At 33.3% G+C, this 17,023-nt stretch overlaps 1 protein-coding gene across 1 annotated transcript; it reads right to left on the bottom strand.

Annotated features, from left to right (window-relative positions):
- Positions 1-602: 602 nt before the first annotated feature.
- On the bottom strand, positions 603-3,471 carry LOC128171057 (uncharacterized). Its single transcript, XM_052836819.1, has 4 exons — positions 3,255-3,471; positions 1,973-2,110; positions 1,187-1,324; positions 603-737 (listed from the first exon to the last, which is right to left on the bottom strand). Exons 1-4 carry the CDS (start codon positions 3,255-3,257, stop codon positions 678-680), a joined length of 339 nt encoding a protein of 112 aa, XP_052692779.1. The 5' UTR covers positions 3,258-3,471; the 3' UTR covers positions 603-677.
- Positions 3,472-17,023: the final 13,552 nt, after the last annotated feature.

Here is a 17,023-nt window from a genome sequence, read left to right as displayed (position 1 = left end):
GATTATAAAGTTTTGTTGTTAGGTTACCGTTAATGTCCATTTCCAGTAAAATATCCAAAATAAACCATCTTACTTTTCTTGACGGTCTTCCTTGGAAGAAGGTATACAGAATTGATAAAATCTACAATCTTTGGTTTGTGTAACACCTTTGTTATTGGTAGAAATTGGGTATATTTCCTCACCTTTTGATTGGTAAACAATTTATGAATAAATAATCTGCTATTCTTTTAGTTTTGAAAGCTGTTAAATGCAAAGGAGATATATTCGTTAAGGGCAATAAACACACGACTTAACAAGTATATAAGACATCCAATCTTAAGAAAGAGAGAAAACGAATAAAAGGTAAATAAGAGTTTACTAAAATAATAAACCTTACGTAAGAAAACTTGTACCCTTCCTTAGTCGATTTCAACTAACAAGCATTATTGTTAATTACTTTTTTTAATTAACAAACATGTAAAAATTATTCTTTAAAAATTCCCATACATCGTATAAAGAGGTACTCGAGGTTAATCTAACTGAAAATAGGGTTGGTTTTTTCCTGAATAAATTATCGCTGTTTAAAGGTTGATCCACAGACGGCACGTTTTTTGAAAGTAGCTGTACTTGCCTTAATACGAAGGTTAAACAAGGATTTACCTGTAAACAGTCCTCTTTATCAGAGTAAAACGTTTGCTTTAGACACGAACTGTTGCATATTTTGTCGCAATGGGGTCCATAGTATACAGTTTGGCATGCTAAATAAAGAAACAAATTTATTTATTAACAATCAGTATCTCTTTTGCAGATCAATATAAAAAACATTTTTTAAAATACATGTGTTTCAGTTTTGAGAACAATAGTCGAATATTTTATTAACTTTGTTAAGGTGATGTCGAAAACATATTTACATAAATTTGTTGACATTAATTTTGTTTAAGCGCTTGTTGTTTGAAATGTATAAATGAAAACTGGGTTTATATCGTAAGCAAAGATTTGATTAAATACTTTGAACATATGGTTTTGTTTGTTCTAGTTGATTTTAAGATTTAAGGGTGAATTTGGCCTTTCAATTTAGGTCATAACTTATATTTTACAATAAAACGATTTTGTGATATAAATTGTCTCTACAGCTCACAAGGAATACAAATTAGGTTCTCTTCGATCTACCTTACTCGAACGTCTGATGAAAATAAACATATCTCACTTTGGTTGCAGTAGATTCCTTCGTACCCTGATTGACATCCATAAGGACACGCCCCCGTCTCTTTGTCACATGTGTCACCCTCTTGACAATGACCACATATGTTACTGCAGAATTTCCCAAATGTTCCGTCATCACATTCTAAACATTGCAGAGAAATTAATTTACATGGAATATTCTACTTGTGTACACGAACCTAAATTGCACTTAATCAGTCAGTAACCTGAGTGTTTCCTGAAAAGTCTTTAAAAAAAAAAACAGATACACATTTACTTTTCATTTTTGCCACCTTTTTAGACACCATCCATTCATCTACATTGTAAGTGACAAAATTGTATTCTGATCGCAAACATTACAAAATGCTTCATTAAATGTATTATATATCCTTTTCTCTATTGCAATCTTAGAGCGCTTGTAAATTGGAATACTGTGGAATCATTACAATTTGTAGTAACTCAATTTTTGTGGTATTCGTGGGTAGCCCTCCTCTATGAAGGTAAATCATCGAGGAAAACAATTTTATTAGAATGTTTTTTTTTCTAGTACTGAAATTTGACGCATTCGCAAAATTACATCTCAACGAAAAACAAAAATCCAACAATCAACTTAAATAGGCCCCCACTAATTAGAAAAAATTCACAGTAATAAAGCATTTCAAATTGCTTACAAATGATTGAAATGACAGATATTTAATAAAGTGTCAGTATAAAAACTTAGCAGATGCTAAACAATATTAAATATTTCTATATCTACGGTTTTGAATTGGTTGAATAAATCTTATATGCGTACGTTGTTCACACATTGGTCCATGATACCCATCTTTGCATCCAAAACAATGGCCAGTCTCAATATGGCAGTGGCTGTTGATACAATGAGGTGAACAAGACAGGGAACAAGTCTCGCCGTAATAGTCAGGAGTAGGACAACCTAGAGATAGATTGTAAGAGCGTAAAGAGCGTAAACCTATATGTATGTGTTAATTAATTTCATTTCAAATGGCATACGTTGTACACATAGCAATGAAATGCCATTTGCATGCCTTATAATGGCGCTTTAGTTTGACACATACATATACTATTTCTTAATAAATAAGTGAAATTTTCTATATAAGTGTTTTAAGAAGGCCGATTTGGGTTTTTCTGCGGAAAAACTACAAAAGCATAACTCTTTACTTTTTAACCATATGTAATTTAAACTAACTCTAGTTTATTTGCGAAGGTTCATGAAAATATGCCGTCTGGTTCTTTTTAGGGACCATCTCAAAATAGAGATACATTTACTATAGGAATAAATAGGAAACTGTCATTTTCCGCACATCAAAGCAGTTAAAAAAAATACTACAATAGCTTTTTTCTCAAATTGTTAAATATGATTAGTAATATCATTTACTACCTTGTATGTAAAAAACACAAAATTCTACCGTCTGGTTTTTAGTGGGGGCCATCTCAAAATATTAAAATGCACCAAATGTTGCCATATATTTGGATCATCACGAATGATGATTGGTATAATGGATTCATTCCAAAAATGAGGAAAATGTCCTCGAGGATAGCATCATTCTGTATATAAAATTTCAACAGCGTACAATTATTGCTTTTTCTTTTATGTTATTTCTTATAACGTACTCCTGCAAAGCTTCATTTTATCATAACGTCATAAAAGCGCAATGGCAATGCTCCTCTACCGCACAACGTAAAAATCGTGTAAAAAATAAAAATTTCCTTTAAAAATCTAAATATTTTTATATGTATTTTGTTTATTGTGTTCAATTTTATAAATGATATCGAAAAAAATCATACGAAGTATAAATTAACTGTATTATATTAGAATGCGCAAAAACATGCGCAATGCAAACTAAAGTCGGCTTCCTTAAATAATAAACGATTTTGTTTCTACTATTTAGGACACTTCAATTCAAAATCAATGTAATTTAGTGCCTCAAAATATCTATAATTAATGAAAACAATTACAATAGTTCCTGACTTGTTACACAATGCAACTACAAGAATAGGTATAAATATTGACGCGTAACAATGCGCTTAATGATCTTTAAAACACTTTTAAATCTCACCATATACTTCAAATTCGCACAGTTCGTTGTAAGCTGATTGTGAGTAGTCAGGTGGCAGATTACTTGATGTCCTGTTGTTGTAGTAAATGACGTATCTACCGTGGTGAGTACAGTTCAATGTTAACACAGCTGGAATGGTGTACTTGGTAAAATGTTGGCTGTCCTTAAAACAAATGACTCCGTCTTCTCTATTCGTCGTGTTCGATATGTACACAGAGAATCCAAGAAATCTGCCGACAAAACCATGACTAGGACCTAAAAATAATATGTGTTTGAATTTTTAGAATTCTTGAAAATACCGGAATAATTTTTTTTATCCACAAAACTATATTGAACTATCTCTTGTTTGTTTTAATTTCCCGATTGTCTATCAATGTTTTTATTTTGTGTGGGAAAATGGCGAGAGTTTGTAAATGAGAATCAGGTAACGTTGTGCAAACGTTTCTTATTATGTAGGAGAACTTTACCGAAACACGATACCATGGCAACTATTGTGACATAGAATACTTTGTTAATAGATGTAGACTTTAAAGAAAATACGACATTAAAAAGATGTCACACATAAGAATTTCATTTTAGGAATTGAGAGAGAGAGAGAGAGAGAGAGAGAGAGAGAGGAGTGTGTATATTAATAATTATACATACCCCAAGCAATATTGTCAGTTCTATAATATAGAATAATATGATTGATGCCTAGAACAGCCCCGAGGTCAATTCGCCACATGGCTTCATATTGATAATTTCCAGATTGAGTGCATTGGCCTCCAAAGAAAGACAGGTTTGTTTTGAGTCCATCAACAGCATTTGAAGCGTCCAAAAAGACTTTGTAGTTTGTATGTTCGTAGGGATGTAACTGCCAAGCACTCTTGTGCAAAGCAACATTCTCTAAAAACCGAATGAGTGATCATTTTAAAAACTATCTATAATGACACATTTACAAATGCATTTAGACAAATGTAACCTAGGCTGTAGGATAGCCATAAAGGTTTGAAATAAAGTCTAACAAGATCCGAAGTTTACATGTACGAAGGATTGTTTGAAATTAATGGCATTATATTCTTAACTCCATCAACAACATTGTTCGAGAGATAAAGAAAACTACCTTTCAAATAAAGTCATTTTTTATTGAAGATCTGCATGAATTGGGTATGTCTTATGAATAAAACTAACTTAGTTTTTATATTGTTTGTCTTGTATTTATGATAGACTTTACTGTTTAAAATGTGGGAATGTATATGATTATTTTGGGTAAATATGTTCACCAACAGACTTGATACAGTCAGTTCAATCATATCTTTTACAACATACACGAAAACATAGCATAGCATTGAAATCTCATAGCATAGCATTGAAATCTCATACCATAGCATACAAACTCATATAATCACATTCGTCATATTATACAATAGCATATGATAGCATAGCATACAATATGAGTTTAACTGGATTTTAAATGGCTTTGTTTGGAAGAATAAGTACTCACATTGCAGATTAGTGGTTAAATGTGGCTTTTTATCATTTAACTTCCAAATGTGGAACTCTTCTGTGTAGAGGCGTTTTTGTTAAAATGTCATAACATATCATAGCAGAGAGAGAGAGAGAGAGAGAGAGAGAGAGAGTGAGACAGAGAGACCATATATAACAGTTGTTCCCTTAAATGAACGCACACTTCATACAACGCTTTATAATCAGCGACATACCGTAGGTATATGCTATCCATGGCAGGGCGAACAATAATGCACTCTTTAACACGGCGTTTGTGGTTATATTACACATACACGATGATCAAGTATCTGCGAAGGAAAATGTATGCAGAGATGTCAAAAATATCACGCACGTATATCACAACAGTCGACTAAACTTAGATAGTTTCCTTAATTTTGACAAAACAGTGCACAATTAATATCAAAATTACTTCTGTGGACCCTATTTTTCTACATGCCCCACTTTCATTTTATTAGAGCAAAATGTAATATCATCGATAGGCCTTGATATCTATTTATGTTTTATTTATTTATTTTTTTTAACAACTAGTGTAAAGGGAAGGCAGGTTAAATAATCAGGGGAAAAAATACCTAAAACTTTTTTTATAATGATCATTTGCGTAAATTGAAAACGTCAGAAGTTTGACATGCAGCGCTGCACAAGTAAAATACGTTACAAAGAATCAAGGAAGTTTGATAAGATATAACGTGATATTTATCAGTCAAATCATTGGATATATCGATTTAGAATCAGATAGCTAAGTAACTAATGACTAAACCAGAGGATAATTTCTTTTTGGCTATATGTCTAATCGAAATTTATGTACTAATTATTTTCGTAAATCATTGTTTGCTCTAAAAAACGGGAACCTTGTGTTGCTTAAGGAATACTTATTCGAATTCAACAGTCACTTTACTAAACTGGTGTATTTATTCTTTAATGTAAACTAGTATTGTATCTGTTTCACAAAAATGTCAAATAAAACAAAAAAATAAAGTACAAATTATCACTGCCTAATGTTAATTGTGAAAAGAATATCAACGTTACCTTTTTATCTCATTCACTGTTGCAAAACACAAGGTTAAGAAAATAATTCTTTTTTTAATATATTCGTCCCTTAGTTTAACTCAAAGTGTCACATTAAATCACAGCATCGCGTGCACGAAATCAACTTCCCTTAAGAAGTGCCTAACGATCTGTTAAGTGTTTGCTTTCCATGTTAACATGTCAAGGTCAATAATTACGTACACTGCAAATACATTAAACTCCGCAAGCCAATCCCTTTCGTACTGGCTATACAAATTTTAGTTTGTGAAATTTGTTTCTTCAAAAGTCTGCTACTGCCCCAAAAAACTTAAAACACTGTTTGTATCTTTGTTATAAATAAAAAAAGAACCAATGTGTATATTTAAACGCTCACATATAAAAAACTTCACCTAAGATTCAAAATAAATTTTTCTGTGAAAGGACATGGATGTGTTTAAACTAATATGTGTATATTTAAAGCAAAGGTGTGTAGAAGAAAAAAAAGAAATATGGTTTTTTATGAAAATATTAGAGAAATTATTTAGGAACATATTAACCCGATTGAAACCTTTTTCACTTTAAGACAAGCATCAACATGAAAGCACTTCTTCAGTAATTAACTTACTTTTTGTGAAGCAATGATTGTTAACTTCATAACCAGCATTAATCATAATTGATTATTATATTGATATATACTGGTGTCCTTTCAAATTAAAAACTTCACATTATTACATTCTTTAATTCTGTGTTATACATATGTTAGTTTTTATGTAAACATTGCTGATTTATAATATTAAAGACGCAGGTGGTAACATAACAACAAAACTATACGTGATGGTTTTTTGGGGTTTTTTGCCATCATCAACTTCCCTTACGTATGTAGCAATATTATCATCTCCTACCTATGTGGTATCTCAGATAATCGGTAAGCGCGAGCATGACGTACATACGAACAATTACTTAAAGAGGGTAGGCTATTAATAAACAAATTATTAGAACAAATAGCAAGACCCTCGACTAAAATCAAATTAAAGCAAGTTGTATAATCAAAACGATGACCTTGTCAGCAAGTACACTATTTCATTAAAAGACATGCTGACTGTCGTTTTTCATACTTGTCAGACCATTATCTATAACCTAGACTGACTACGATTTCTTCCGGGTTTTGTTTACCTTCACAATGAGCACACGGTAGGTCTTGCGAAACGTTTCCTTGCACGTACACTCATAGTTGTTTACGTTGTAGCGGCCAGCATGCTCTGATACACTGCACTCTTGCTCAAACTCATATGCATAATTTTTTTGAACACATATTTGCTAACAATCAACCCATAACACAACGATCGCATTTCAGGGACCCCAGAACTCCAACAACCTGCGCCTCTGTTTTAAATTTACAAACCCACAAGGTGTGGGGCATTGGCAAAACCCCTATTCAACCCCCGACACTAGAGAAGTACTTGTCAGATTATCCAATACTCAGACTGCGAACAAATATGTTTAGGGTTTTCCCAGGGTGTTCAATTATATTACACGGGGCCAAAAATTCATATTCAATAAAAAAAAATTGATATATGCGTATGAACATCACAACGAGCTTCAAGAAAAAATAATGAAGGAAGTACGAGGGGCCATTTCGGGATCTACCAATTTCAAACCTCCGCATATCTCCTATCGGTGTGGTGCCAAAGGGAGACAACTCTGGTGGGAAATTAACAGCACACCTCTCATTTCCTTAATTCATTAGCGTACATTTTTTCATAGACCCAGAGGAAAGCTCAGTGAAATATACATTTTTTGACTCGGTTATACAGATGATTGCTAAAATTGGTCAGGGGGCATTTATTGGAAAATGCGATATAAAATCAGCTTTTAGACTTTTGCCAATATATCCAGGGGATTTTGATCTACTTGGATTTATGTTTGATGATATGTACTACATTGATAAGTGTTTACTCATGTGGTGTTCTGTGTCATGTAAGGTCTTTGAAGAATTTGCAACATTTTTTAACTGGATGGCAATAAAACAATCTCATGTAGACATATTCGACCACTATTTGGACGATTTTATATTTGCTGGTCACAATGCTTCTGTTTGTAAGGACACCATGTCTACATTTCATAGTATTTGTCATGATCTAGGGGTACCTTTAGCTGAGGATAAAACTGTAGGTCCTACCACTTGCTTAACATTTTTAGGTTTGGATATCGACACTATCGAAATGCTGGTTAGAGTACCTTATCCAAAATGTGTTGAACTCCAAAATATTTTAAAACAATTGTTTCCACTCAAAAAAGTCACACTTGAGCAGTTGCAGTCAGTGCTGGGAAAACTTAATTTCTTTACAAGGGCAATTCGGCCAGGCCGTGCATTTGTTCGGTGCCTTTATGACGCCACCATCGGTGTCATGCAACCACATAATTACCTAAGAGTTACTCAATCGATGCGGGAGGACATTTTTATGTGGTGTAGGTTTTGGTTGGGTTTATTTATTAGAAGAAGAATGGTATTCAGATCAAAATCTCAATTTGTTCACCGATAGCTCAGGGTCTGCTCAACTAGGATGCGGGGCGTATTTGAATGGAAAGTGGGGTTTCTTTAGTTGGCCCAAATATTTGAAATAAATCGATGGGCATCACGACATTACCTTATTAGAGTTTATCTCTGTGGTTTTATCTGTTATCATTTGTTATCATTTGGGGCAGCAGATTAGCCAACACAAAATTACATTTCACATTAACAATCAGGCATTAGTTGCAGTTTTGAACAAACTAACCTGTAAATCTGAGCTTGGCATGGTATTAGTTAGAGCATTTGTCTTAAAATGCATGCGACACAACATTTTATTTCTTACAGAATATATTTCAACCAAATCTCATAATATTGCTGATACCATTTCTCGTAAACAGTGGACCAGGTTTTGCCAGGCTGCACCAAAAGCAAGGAGGGACCCCGAACCCATCCCCCAGTCATTTCACAACCTCATTTCAAGTTTGAATTTGATCGGCTGCTAGAAGCTCAAAAAGTCGGTTTACTGTCGTATCAAACATTTTGTCATTAGTTCGCACTTGCATATTGGCCTCCAACACTATGTTCGGTGGTTCAGTACTTATTGCATCTATCAGCATCTGGCCTTGCTTATTCAATGGTGCGTTCGTATTTGTCTGCAATTTCTTACCACTGCAAGTTACAAGGAATAGGGGACCCAACTTCTCAATTTTTAATTACAAAGTTTTTGCAGGGCATTAAATGCTTAAATCACAATTCTGATTAATTCTTATGAAACAAGTCTTTTCTCGACAGCATTTTCACTGGCATTTCATGGTTTATTTCGTGTCGGTGAATTGACTGTTCACTGTAAAATTCCGAACAATATTGTGTATGGAAAATCTAACTCTAGACCCTTATAAACAGCTATTGTTAATCAATCTCAAACATTCGAAGACTGACCAGGTAGGAAAAGCTACCATTTTGCAAATTGGTAAATCTGAGGGAGTAGCGTGTCCATTTAAGCTTGTAGAGAAATATTTAACTGTCCGTCCGTTGACTGCAGGACCTCTTTTTGTCACTTTGATAAGACCCCGCTCACAAATTTACGGCAGTACTCTCGAAAGCATTACTTCGTCTTAAGTTACCAGAGAACACAATATACAAATCTCATTCTTTTCGGATTGGAACTAGCACTGAATTGGCATTGCAAGGTTTTTCTGCGGAAACAATTCAGATCTGAGGAAGATGGAAATCATCGTGTTATAAGTCATACATTCGCATACCAAAATTTTAACTCATAGGCTTTGCTTATCTTTTGTAGACAAACAAAAAGTGTGGTTAGTGGGGTCCTCAATACTAAAGCATGCTCAATTAGAAGCATTTTTAAGACCTGGCCCCGAGGTTATGAAACTTTTTTCATACTCGTACTCCAGCTCGTACTCCGTACTCCGAGTATGTGCTCCACTGAGTACGACTCTAAAAACCGAGGTTATAAAAGTTTTGAGTACTTTTTCCGCTGAGTACTATTTGCAGTATGCTCCAAAAGCCGACCGATGAAATTTTACGTCTCTGGAGAAAGACAGAGAACAGTAATTCATGTAAATAGTCCTGGAATGTAGGCAAACTGTACATGTTTTCAGATTAATTATTTATCAACAACATCAAACACATTATTTACATGTACATATTACCTTATTCATCTGCAAGCATGGATATGTGTCTGCATCTATAACTTATGAATTTTTGTGCAACAAAGACGATAAATCCAGTGTAATTGGTAAAATTATCAACAAATTGTGTTTATGTCAAATCTCTCTCTCTCTCTCTCTCTCTCTCTCTCTCTCTCTCTCTCTCTCTCTCTCTCTCTCTCTCTCTCTCATGAGACTCAGATAGTGATTCATGCATGTGATGATAAAGTATAATTATGTTGTAAGGAACGATATGAATATAAAACAAAGAAGTAAGAATTTACACGGATATGAAGAGAGTATTTCAACATAGAATTTAGTTCGATATATCTAAAGTTTTCCTGGCTTTTTAACGATTTTGATATTTTACATGCCAGGAAAAGATCAGAAACGACGCCTATACAAAACTGGAAAGTCATTGCTCCCAAGTGGATATCTCTTTAGATATTTAGTGAGCAGTTCCTGTATTAGGAAAAACAGGGAAGAGTTTAATTCAAAAATAGAAAAATATACTTGGTAAAATCATAAAAATACTGAGAAGATCCGTTTATTTTCACGCTCATATAGAATACAATAAGGAAATTGTATGGGTATTCCAATTTAATTGCAACATACTATATTTGTCTTAATTCTTGTGAGAAAAAAACATCTAATATCTTGAAGGGGTGGGGTGGGGATGGGGGTTGGAATTGCATCAATGAACATATGCCAAAAGCCAAGGACACGTAAAGTTTCTCATTTCAATATTTTTGGGAATGTGCAGGAGAGTTTAAGAAAATTTAAGTTGCTGTAACCCTTTTTGTGGGGTTTTATTGATGGTTCAAGTTTTTCTCACTTAGTCAAGGCTTGAAAATGTGTATTTATAATTTATACATACACACACTGTGTCATTATTAATCTTAAGTAACATCAATTGATATTTTTGAGCAAGCCTTTTCCTATTCATCTTAAAAATTCGAAATATTTGGTTACTTTAGATAAAAAAGAAATAACTATATGAATTATCTAAATAGTGACTTGCTAATAAAATAAAACAATTTAAGAGATGAATATTCCCACAGCTTAGCTATATAGAGAAAAATTTCTCACATGAAAATGCGAAGAAGCTATTTTATCACAAGTAGTACATGTATTTTCAATCGATTGCATAGAATAACAATAATCCTCTCTCTCTCTCTCTCTCTCTCTCTCTCTCTCTCTCTCTCTCTCTCTCTCTCTCATAAATTCTAGCTTCTATCATGCGGGTTATTAATAATTAAAGTGTAATCTTTTTTTTTTTTTACATAAACAAGCTTTTAATTAACTGTAATTTACCCGAATTCTCAAGCAGAATACACACGTCGATCATACTAAATGATTTTCTATAACTGTGTATTTAACAATAAAATTTGATGTCATAACACCAAATTTTATTTTTAAATATTCATTTGTAGAAAGATACTAATATAATACTTAAGACTATGGGGTCACCGGGACCCACAATCCCTATATTCGAGTGTTTATAATCAAATGTTAGGCAAATCAATGCATTTCACCTTACGTATACTTAGACATGTCTATTCTCTCGATGTTTTAATTTGAAATAAATAATAAAGGTCGCAAGGTAGGTGATGTTCCATGGTAAATTTTTTTTGATATTTGGAAAATAAAAATGAAATACTGGTAGATGGTTCGGATTGGATACCCTACCTTCCCGCGGTAAAATTAAAGAGAAGTTGCGGCCTATAATAGACAAAGAACACATCTAGATCTCTGCAGCTACATGTCTACATGTATTAGGAAGCCAAATATGTACGTCATAATTTTAAAAATATTGCCAATACAAAACTTGAAAATTCGAAATCTTATCTTTATGTTTACATCTAATGCCCTTTAACCTGCGTTTTAATTACTTACTGCTGATTCTTGATTACTTTCTATATTACCAAGTAAGATTGCTTTTTGTTAACTTTCAAAATAGGGTTTTTTTATCTTCAATGGTCTTGATATTTCGAGTTAAAAAGATATGAACCTTGTTCAAAATTACTCTAAATTCAACAGCGTTTTTGACACTACAGAAGAAAGGCGATTTATAAGCCAATATTTTCCACTAGCAGACAGTGGCTGTTATATGAAAGTTAAAAAAAACCAATTGTATATATAAACCACAGGAAGTAGGATTCGACCCCCCCCCCCCCCACACACACACACACCAACACAACTCCTCTTAAAAAATATTTAGTTACAAGGGTAGATCCAGAATTTGAAGTTAGAGGGGGCGTCAGTATAAGACAGGGAGTCTGGAGGCCGCTTTGAGGCCTCCAGATGGTCCAGGGCAAAGTCCTGTTGGTGACCCAGGGGGCAAAGCCGGCCATGGAAGCTCCAGGATTCTAGAAATGTTGTATGGGTATAATGGAAATCTTCAAATAGATGTTTGAGATATTTCTTCTCGTGATTACCGGTATACTTAAAGTAATAACATTATTTACAATTTTTAAAGGTTTGTAGATTTAAGACATACAGTCATCAAACCCCTTTGTCTTGTAGAAATCCAAGAAACATATCCTTTTATTTTTTGTTCTTTCGAATGACTGTAAATTAATCAGTTTTAAAAATCAAGTTCAATGGGACAATGTAAATTAATAAAGTTTTAATAAAAGATAACTATATATACCAGCTTATATTATAATAACTATGGAAGAGTCGTTAAAACACTAATTAGTATAACCAATTACTTAAAGGTGGGTTTATGGGTGACTGGTCATGTTTGAACACAAGGACAGCTTAACTAAAATGTTTTTTTCTGGGGTTTTTTAGTTACACCATTGAACACACGCGTTTTCATCATATTGCACCATTGAAATCAGTCTAATGTAGAGAAATCCCCATAGTAAGAAAAAAAGGTAATTAAGACTCGCAAGTTGTACATTTTCTTTGCCAGAAGGACAATTTATTTAGGGCTGGGGGGGGGGGGGGGCGCCGGGTGCGACCTCCTTTTCTCCGCCACTGATTTACCGCTTATTCTATAAAATGTTTCCCTTTCCAAGTTTTGTGGCATGCAACATAAATGATAATTGATTAATTAGTAAGTAATAGAAAGTGTTAGACTTTTATGCATCCCCCATCCTTTGTAATGTTTAGAACTAACCTACATTTTCACTATAATCCAAAAAAAGGGACCCAGCAAGTACAACTGATTGCAATTGATTAATAACGATACATGTACATTGATTTCTTTGTTTTAAATGATGGGGGGTATGGGTCGTATTTGACTAGAAACAGAATTCTTAAAAAGTCCATCTATTCAACGGTAGTATTTTGTACGTAGATTTACATGTATATGTACATTAATTAATGAAGCAAACTATCTAAAAGTTATTTTAATAATCTAGGTTGCAGTTCGCCCTTACTCTTAAATTCACCTCTATTATATCTAGATATATCATTAATAAAATGGTAAAAACTTTCCATTTTAATTCATATACATGTAAATATGATTAAATTATAGCGTATAATACAACAACGTTACAATATGAACAATATTAAATGTTTGCACTGCATTTTATTTAGATTAAATGTCTTGAGTACGACTTTGCGAAAGCTTCATAGCTTACTCAGAAAATAGCCGTTTTGTACTCAGCCGGAATACGAGTACGAGTATGAACAAGTTTTATAACTTGAAATTTTACGTCTCTGGAGAAAGACAGAGAACAGTAATTCATGTAAATAGTCCTGGAATGTAGGCAACTATACATGTTTTCAGATTAATTATTTATCAACAAAATCAAACACATTATTTACATGTACATATTACCTTATTCATCTGTAAGCATGGATATGTGTCTGCATCTATAACTTATGAATTTTTGTGCAACAAAGACGGTAAATCCAGTGTAATTGGTAAAATTATCAACAAATTGTGTTTATGTCAAATCTCTCTCTCTCTCTCTCTCTCTCTCTCTCTCTCTCTCTCTCTCTCTCTCTCTCTCTCTCATGAGACTCAGATAGTGATTCATGCATGTGATGATAAAGTATAATTATGTTGTAAGGAACGATATGAATATAAAACAAAGAAGTAAGAATTTACACGGATATGAAGAGAGTATTTCAACATAGAATTTAGTTCGATATATCTTAAGTTTTCCTGGCTTTTTAACGATTTTGATATTTTACATGCCAGGAAAAGATCAGAAACGACGCCTATACAAAACTGGAAAGTCATTGCTCCCAAGTGGATATCTCTTTAGATATTTAGTCAGCAGTTCCTGTATTAGGAAAAAGAGGGAAGAGTTTAATTCAAAAATAGAAAAATATACTTGGTAAAATCATAAAAATACTGAGAAGATCCGTTTATTTTCATACTCATATAGAATACAATAAGGAAATTATATGGGTATTCCAATTTAATTGCAACATACTATATTTGTCTTAATTCTTGTGAGAAAAAAACATCTTATATCTTGAAGGGGTGGGGTGGGGATGGGGGTTGGAATTGCATCAATGAACATATGCCAAAAGCCAAGGACACGTAAAGTTTCTCATTTCAATATTTTTGGGAATGTGCAGGAGAGTTTAAGAAAATTTAAGTTGCTGTAACCCTTTTTGTGGGGTTTTATTGATGGTTCAAGTTTTTCTCACTTAGTCAAGGCTTGAAAATGTGTATTTATAATTTATACATACACACACTGTGTCATTATTAATCTTTAGTAACATCAATTGATAATTTGGAGCAAGCCTTTTCCTATTCATCTTTAAAATTCGAAATATTTGGTTACTTTAGATAAAAAAGGAATAACTATATGAATTATCTAAATAGTTACTTGCTAGTAAAATAAAACAATTTAAGAGATGAATGTAGCTATATAGAGAAAAATCTCTCACATGAAAATGCGAAGAAGCTATTTTATCACAAGTAGTACATGTGATTTCAATCGATTGCATAGAATAACAATAATCCTCTCTCTCTCTCTCTCTCTCTCTCTCTCTCTCTCTCTCTCTCTCTCTCTCTCTCTCTCATAAATTCTAGCTTCTATCATGCGGGTTATGATTAATTAAAGTGTAATCTTTTTTTTTTTTTACATAAACAAGCTTTTAATTAACTGTAATTTACCCGAATTCTCAAGCAGAATATACACGTCGATCATACTAAATGCTTTTCCATAACTGTGTATTTAACAATAAAATTTGATGTCATAACACCAAATTTTATTTTTAAATATTCATTTGTAGAAAGATACTAATATAATACTTAAGACTATGTGGTCACCGGGACCCACAATCCCTATATTTGAGTGTTTATAATCAAATGTTAGGCAAAACAATGCATTTCACCTTACGTATACTTAGACATGTCTATGCTCTCGATGTTTTAATTTGAAATAAATAATAAAGGTCGTAAGGTAGGTGATGTTCCATGGTAAAATTCCTTTGATATTTGGAAAATAAAAATGAAATACTGGTAGATGGTTCGGATTGGATACCCTACCTTCCCGCGGTAAAATGAAAGAGAAGTTGCGGCCTGTAATAGACAAAGAACACATCTAGATCTCTGCAGCTACATGTATTAGGAAGCCAAATATGTACGTCATAATTTTAAAAATATTGCCAATACAAAACTTGAAAATTCGATATCTTATCTTTATGTTTACATCTAATGCCCTTTAACCTGCGTTTTAATTACTTACTGCTGATTCTTGATTACTTTCTATATTACAAAGTAAGATTGCTTTTTGTTAACTTTCAAAATAGGTTTTTTTTTATCTTCAATGGTCTTGATATTTCGAGTTAAAAAGATATGAACCTTGTTCAAAATTACTCTAAATTCAACAGCGTTTTTGACACTACAGAAGAAAGGCGATTTATAAGCCAATATTTTCCACTTGCAGACAGTAGACAGTAGCTGTTCTATGAAAGTTAAAAAAAAAAACAATTGTATAGATAAACCACAGGAAGTAGGATTCGACCCCCCCCCTCCCCACCCTCCCCCCCCCCCCCCACACACACACCAACACAACTCCTCTTAAACAATATTTAGTTACAAGGGTAGATCCAGAATTGGAAGTTAGAGGGGGCGTCAGTATAAGACAGGGAGTCTGGAGGCCGCTTTGAGGCCTCCAGATGGTCCAGGGCAAAGTCCTGTTGGTGACCCAGGGGGCAAAGCCGGCCATGGAAGCTCCAGGATTCTAGAAATGTTGTATGGGTAAAATGGAAATCTTCAAATAGATGTTTGAGATATTTCTTCTCGTGATTACCGGTATACTTAAAGTAATAAAATTATTAACAATTTCTAAAGGTTTGTAGATTTCAGACATACAGTCATCAAACCCCTTTGTCTTGTAGAAATCGAAGAAACATATCCTTTTATTTTTTGTTCTTTCGAATGACTGTAAATTAATCAGTTTAAAAATCAAGTTCTATGGGACAATGTAAATTAATAAAGTTTTAATAAAAGATAACTATATATACCAGCTTATATTATAATAACTATGGAAGAGTCGTTAAAACACTAATTAGTATAACCAATTACTTAAAGGTGGGTTTATGGGTGACTGGTCATGTTTGAACACAAGGACAGCTTAACTAAAATGTTTTTTCTGGGTTTTTTTAGTTACACCATTGAACACACGCGTTTTCTTCATATTGCACCATTGAAATCAGTCTAATGTAGAGAAATCCCCATAGTTAGAAAAAAAGGTAATTAAGACTCGCAAGTTGTACATTTTCTTTGCCAGAAGGACAATTTATTTAGGGATGTTGGGGGGGGGGGCGCCGGGTGCGACCTCCTTTTCTCCGCCACTGATTTACCGCTTATTCTATAAAATGTTTCCCTTTCCAAGTTTTGTGGCATGCAACATAAATGATAATTGATTAATTAGTAAGTAATAGAAAGTGTTAGACTTTTATGCATCCCCCATCCTTTGTAATGTTTAGAACTAACCTACATTTTCACTATAATCCAAAAAAAGGGACCCAGCAAGTACAACTGATTGAAATTGATTAATAACGATACATGTACATTGATTTCTTTGTTTTAAATGATGAGGGGTATGGGTCGTATTTGACTAGAAACAGAATTCTTAAAAAGTCCATCTATTCAACGG

This window comes from Crassostrea angulata, chromosome 2 (assembly GCF_025612915.1).
Source record: "Crassostrea angulata isolate pt1a10 chromosome 2, ASM2561291v2, whole genome shotgun sequence".
NCBI lineage: Eukaryota > Metazoa > Mollusca > Bivalvia > Ostreida > Ostreidae > Magallana > Magallana angulata.
The sequence above is the reverse complement of the archived record's forward strand: the minus strand, read 5'-3'. Positions and strand labels throughout refer to the sequence as shown.

What these genes read in the sequence shown, in the direction of transcription:
- LOC128171057 (XM_052836819.1), bottom strand. An exon ending in TGGACCAATGTGTGAACAAC is followed by an intron (nt 1,325 to 1,972) that starts GTACGCATATAA and finishes TGCAATGTTTAG; the next exon opens with AATGTGATGACGGAACATTT. An exon ending in AGGAATCTACTGCAACCAAA is followed by an intron (nt 738 to 1,186) that starts GTGAGATATGTT and finishes TTCTTTATTTAG; the next exon opens with CATGCCAAACTGTATACTAT.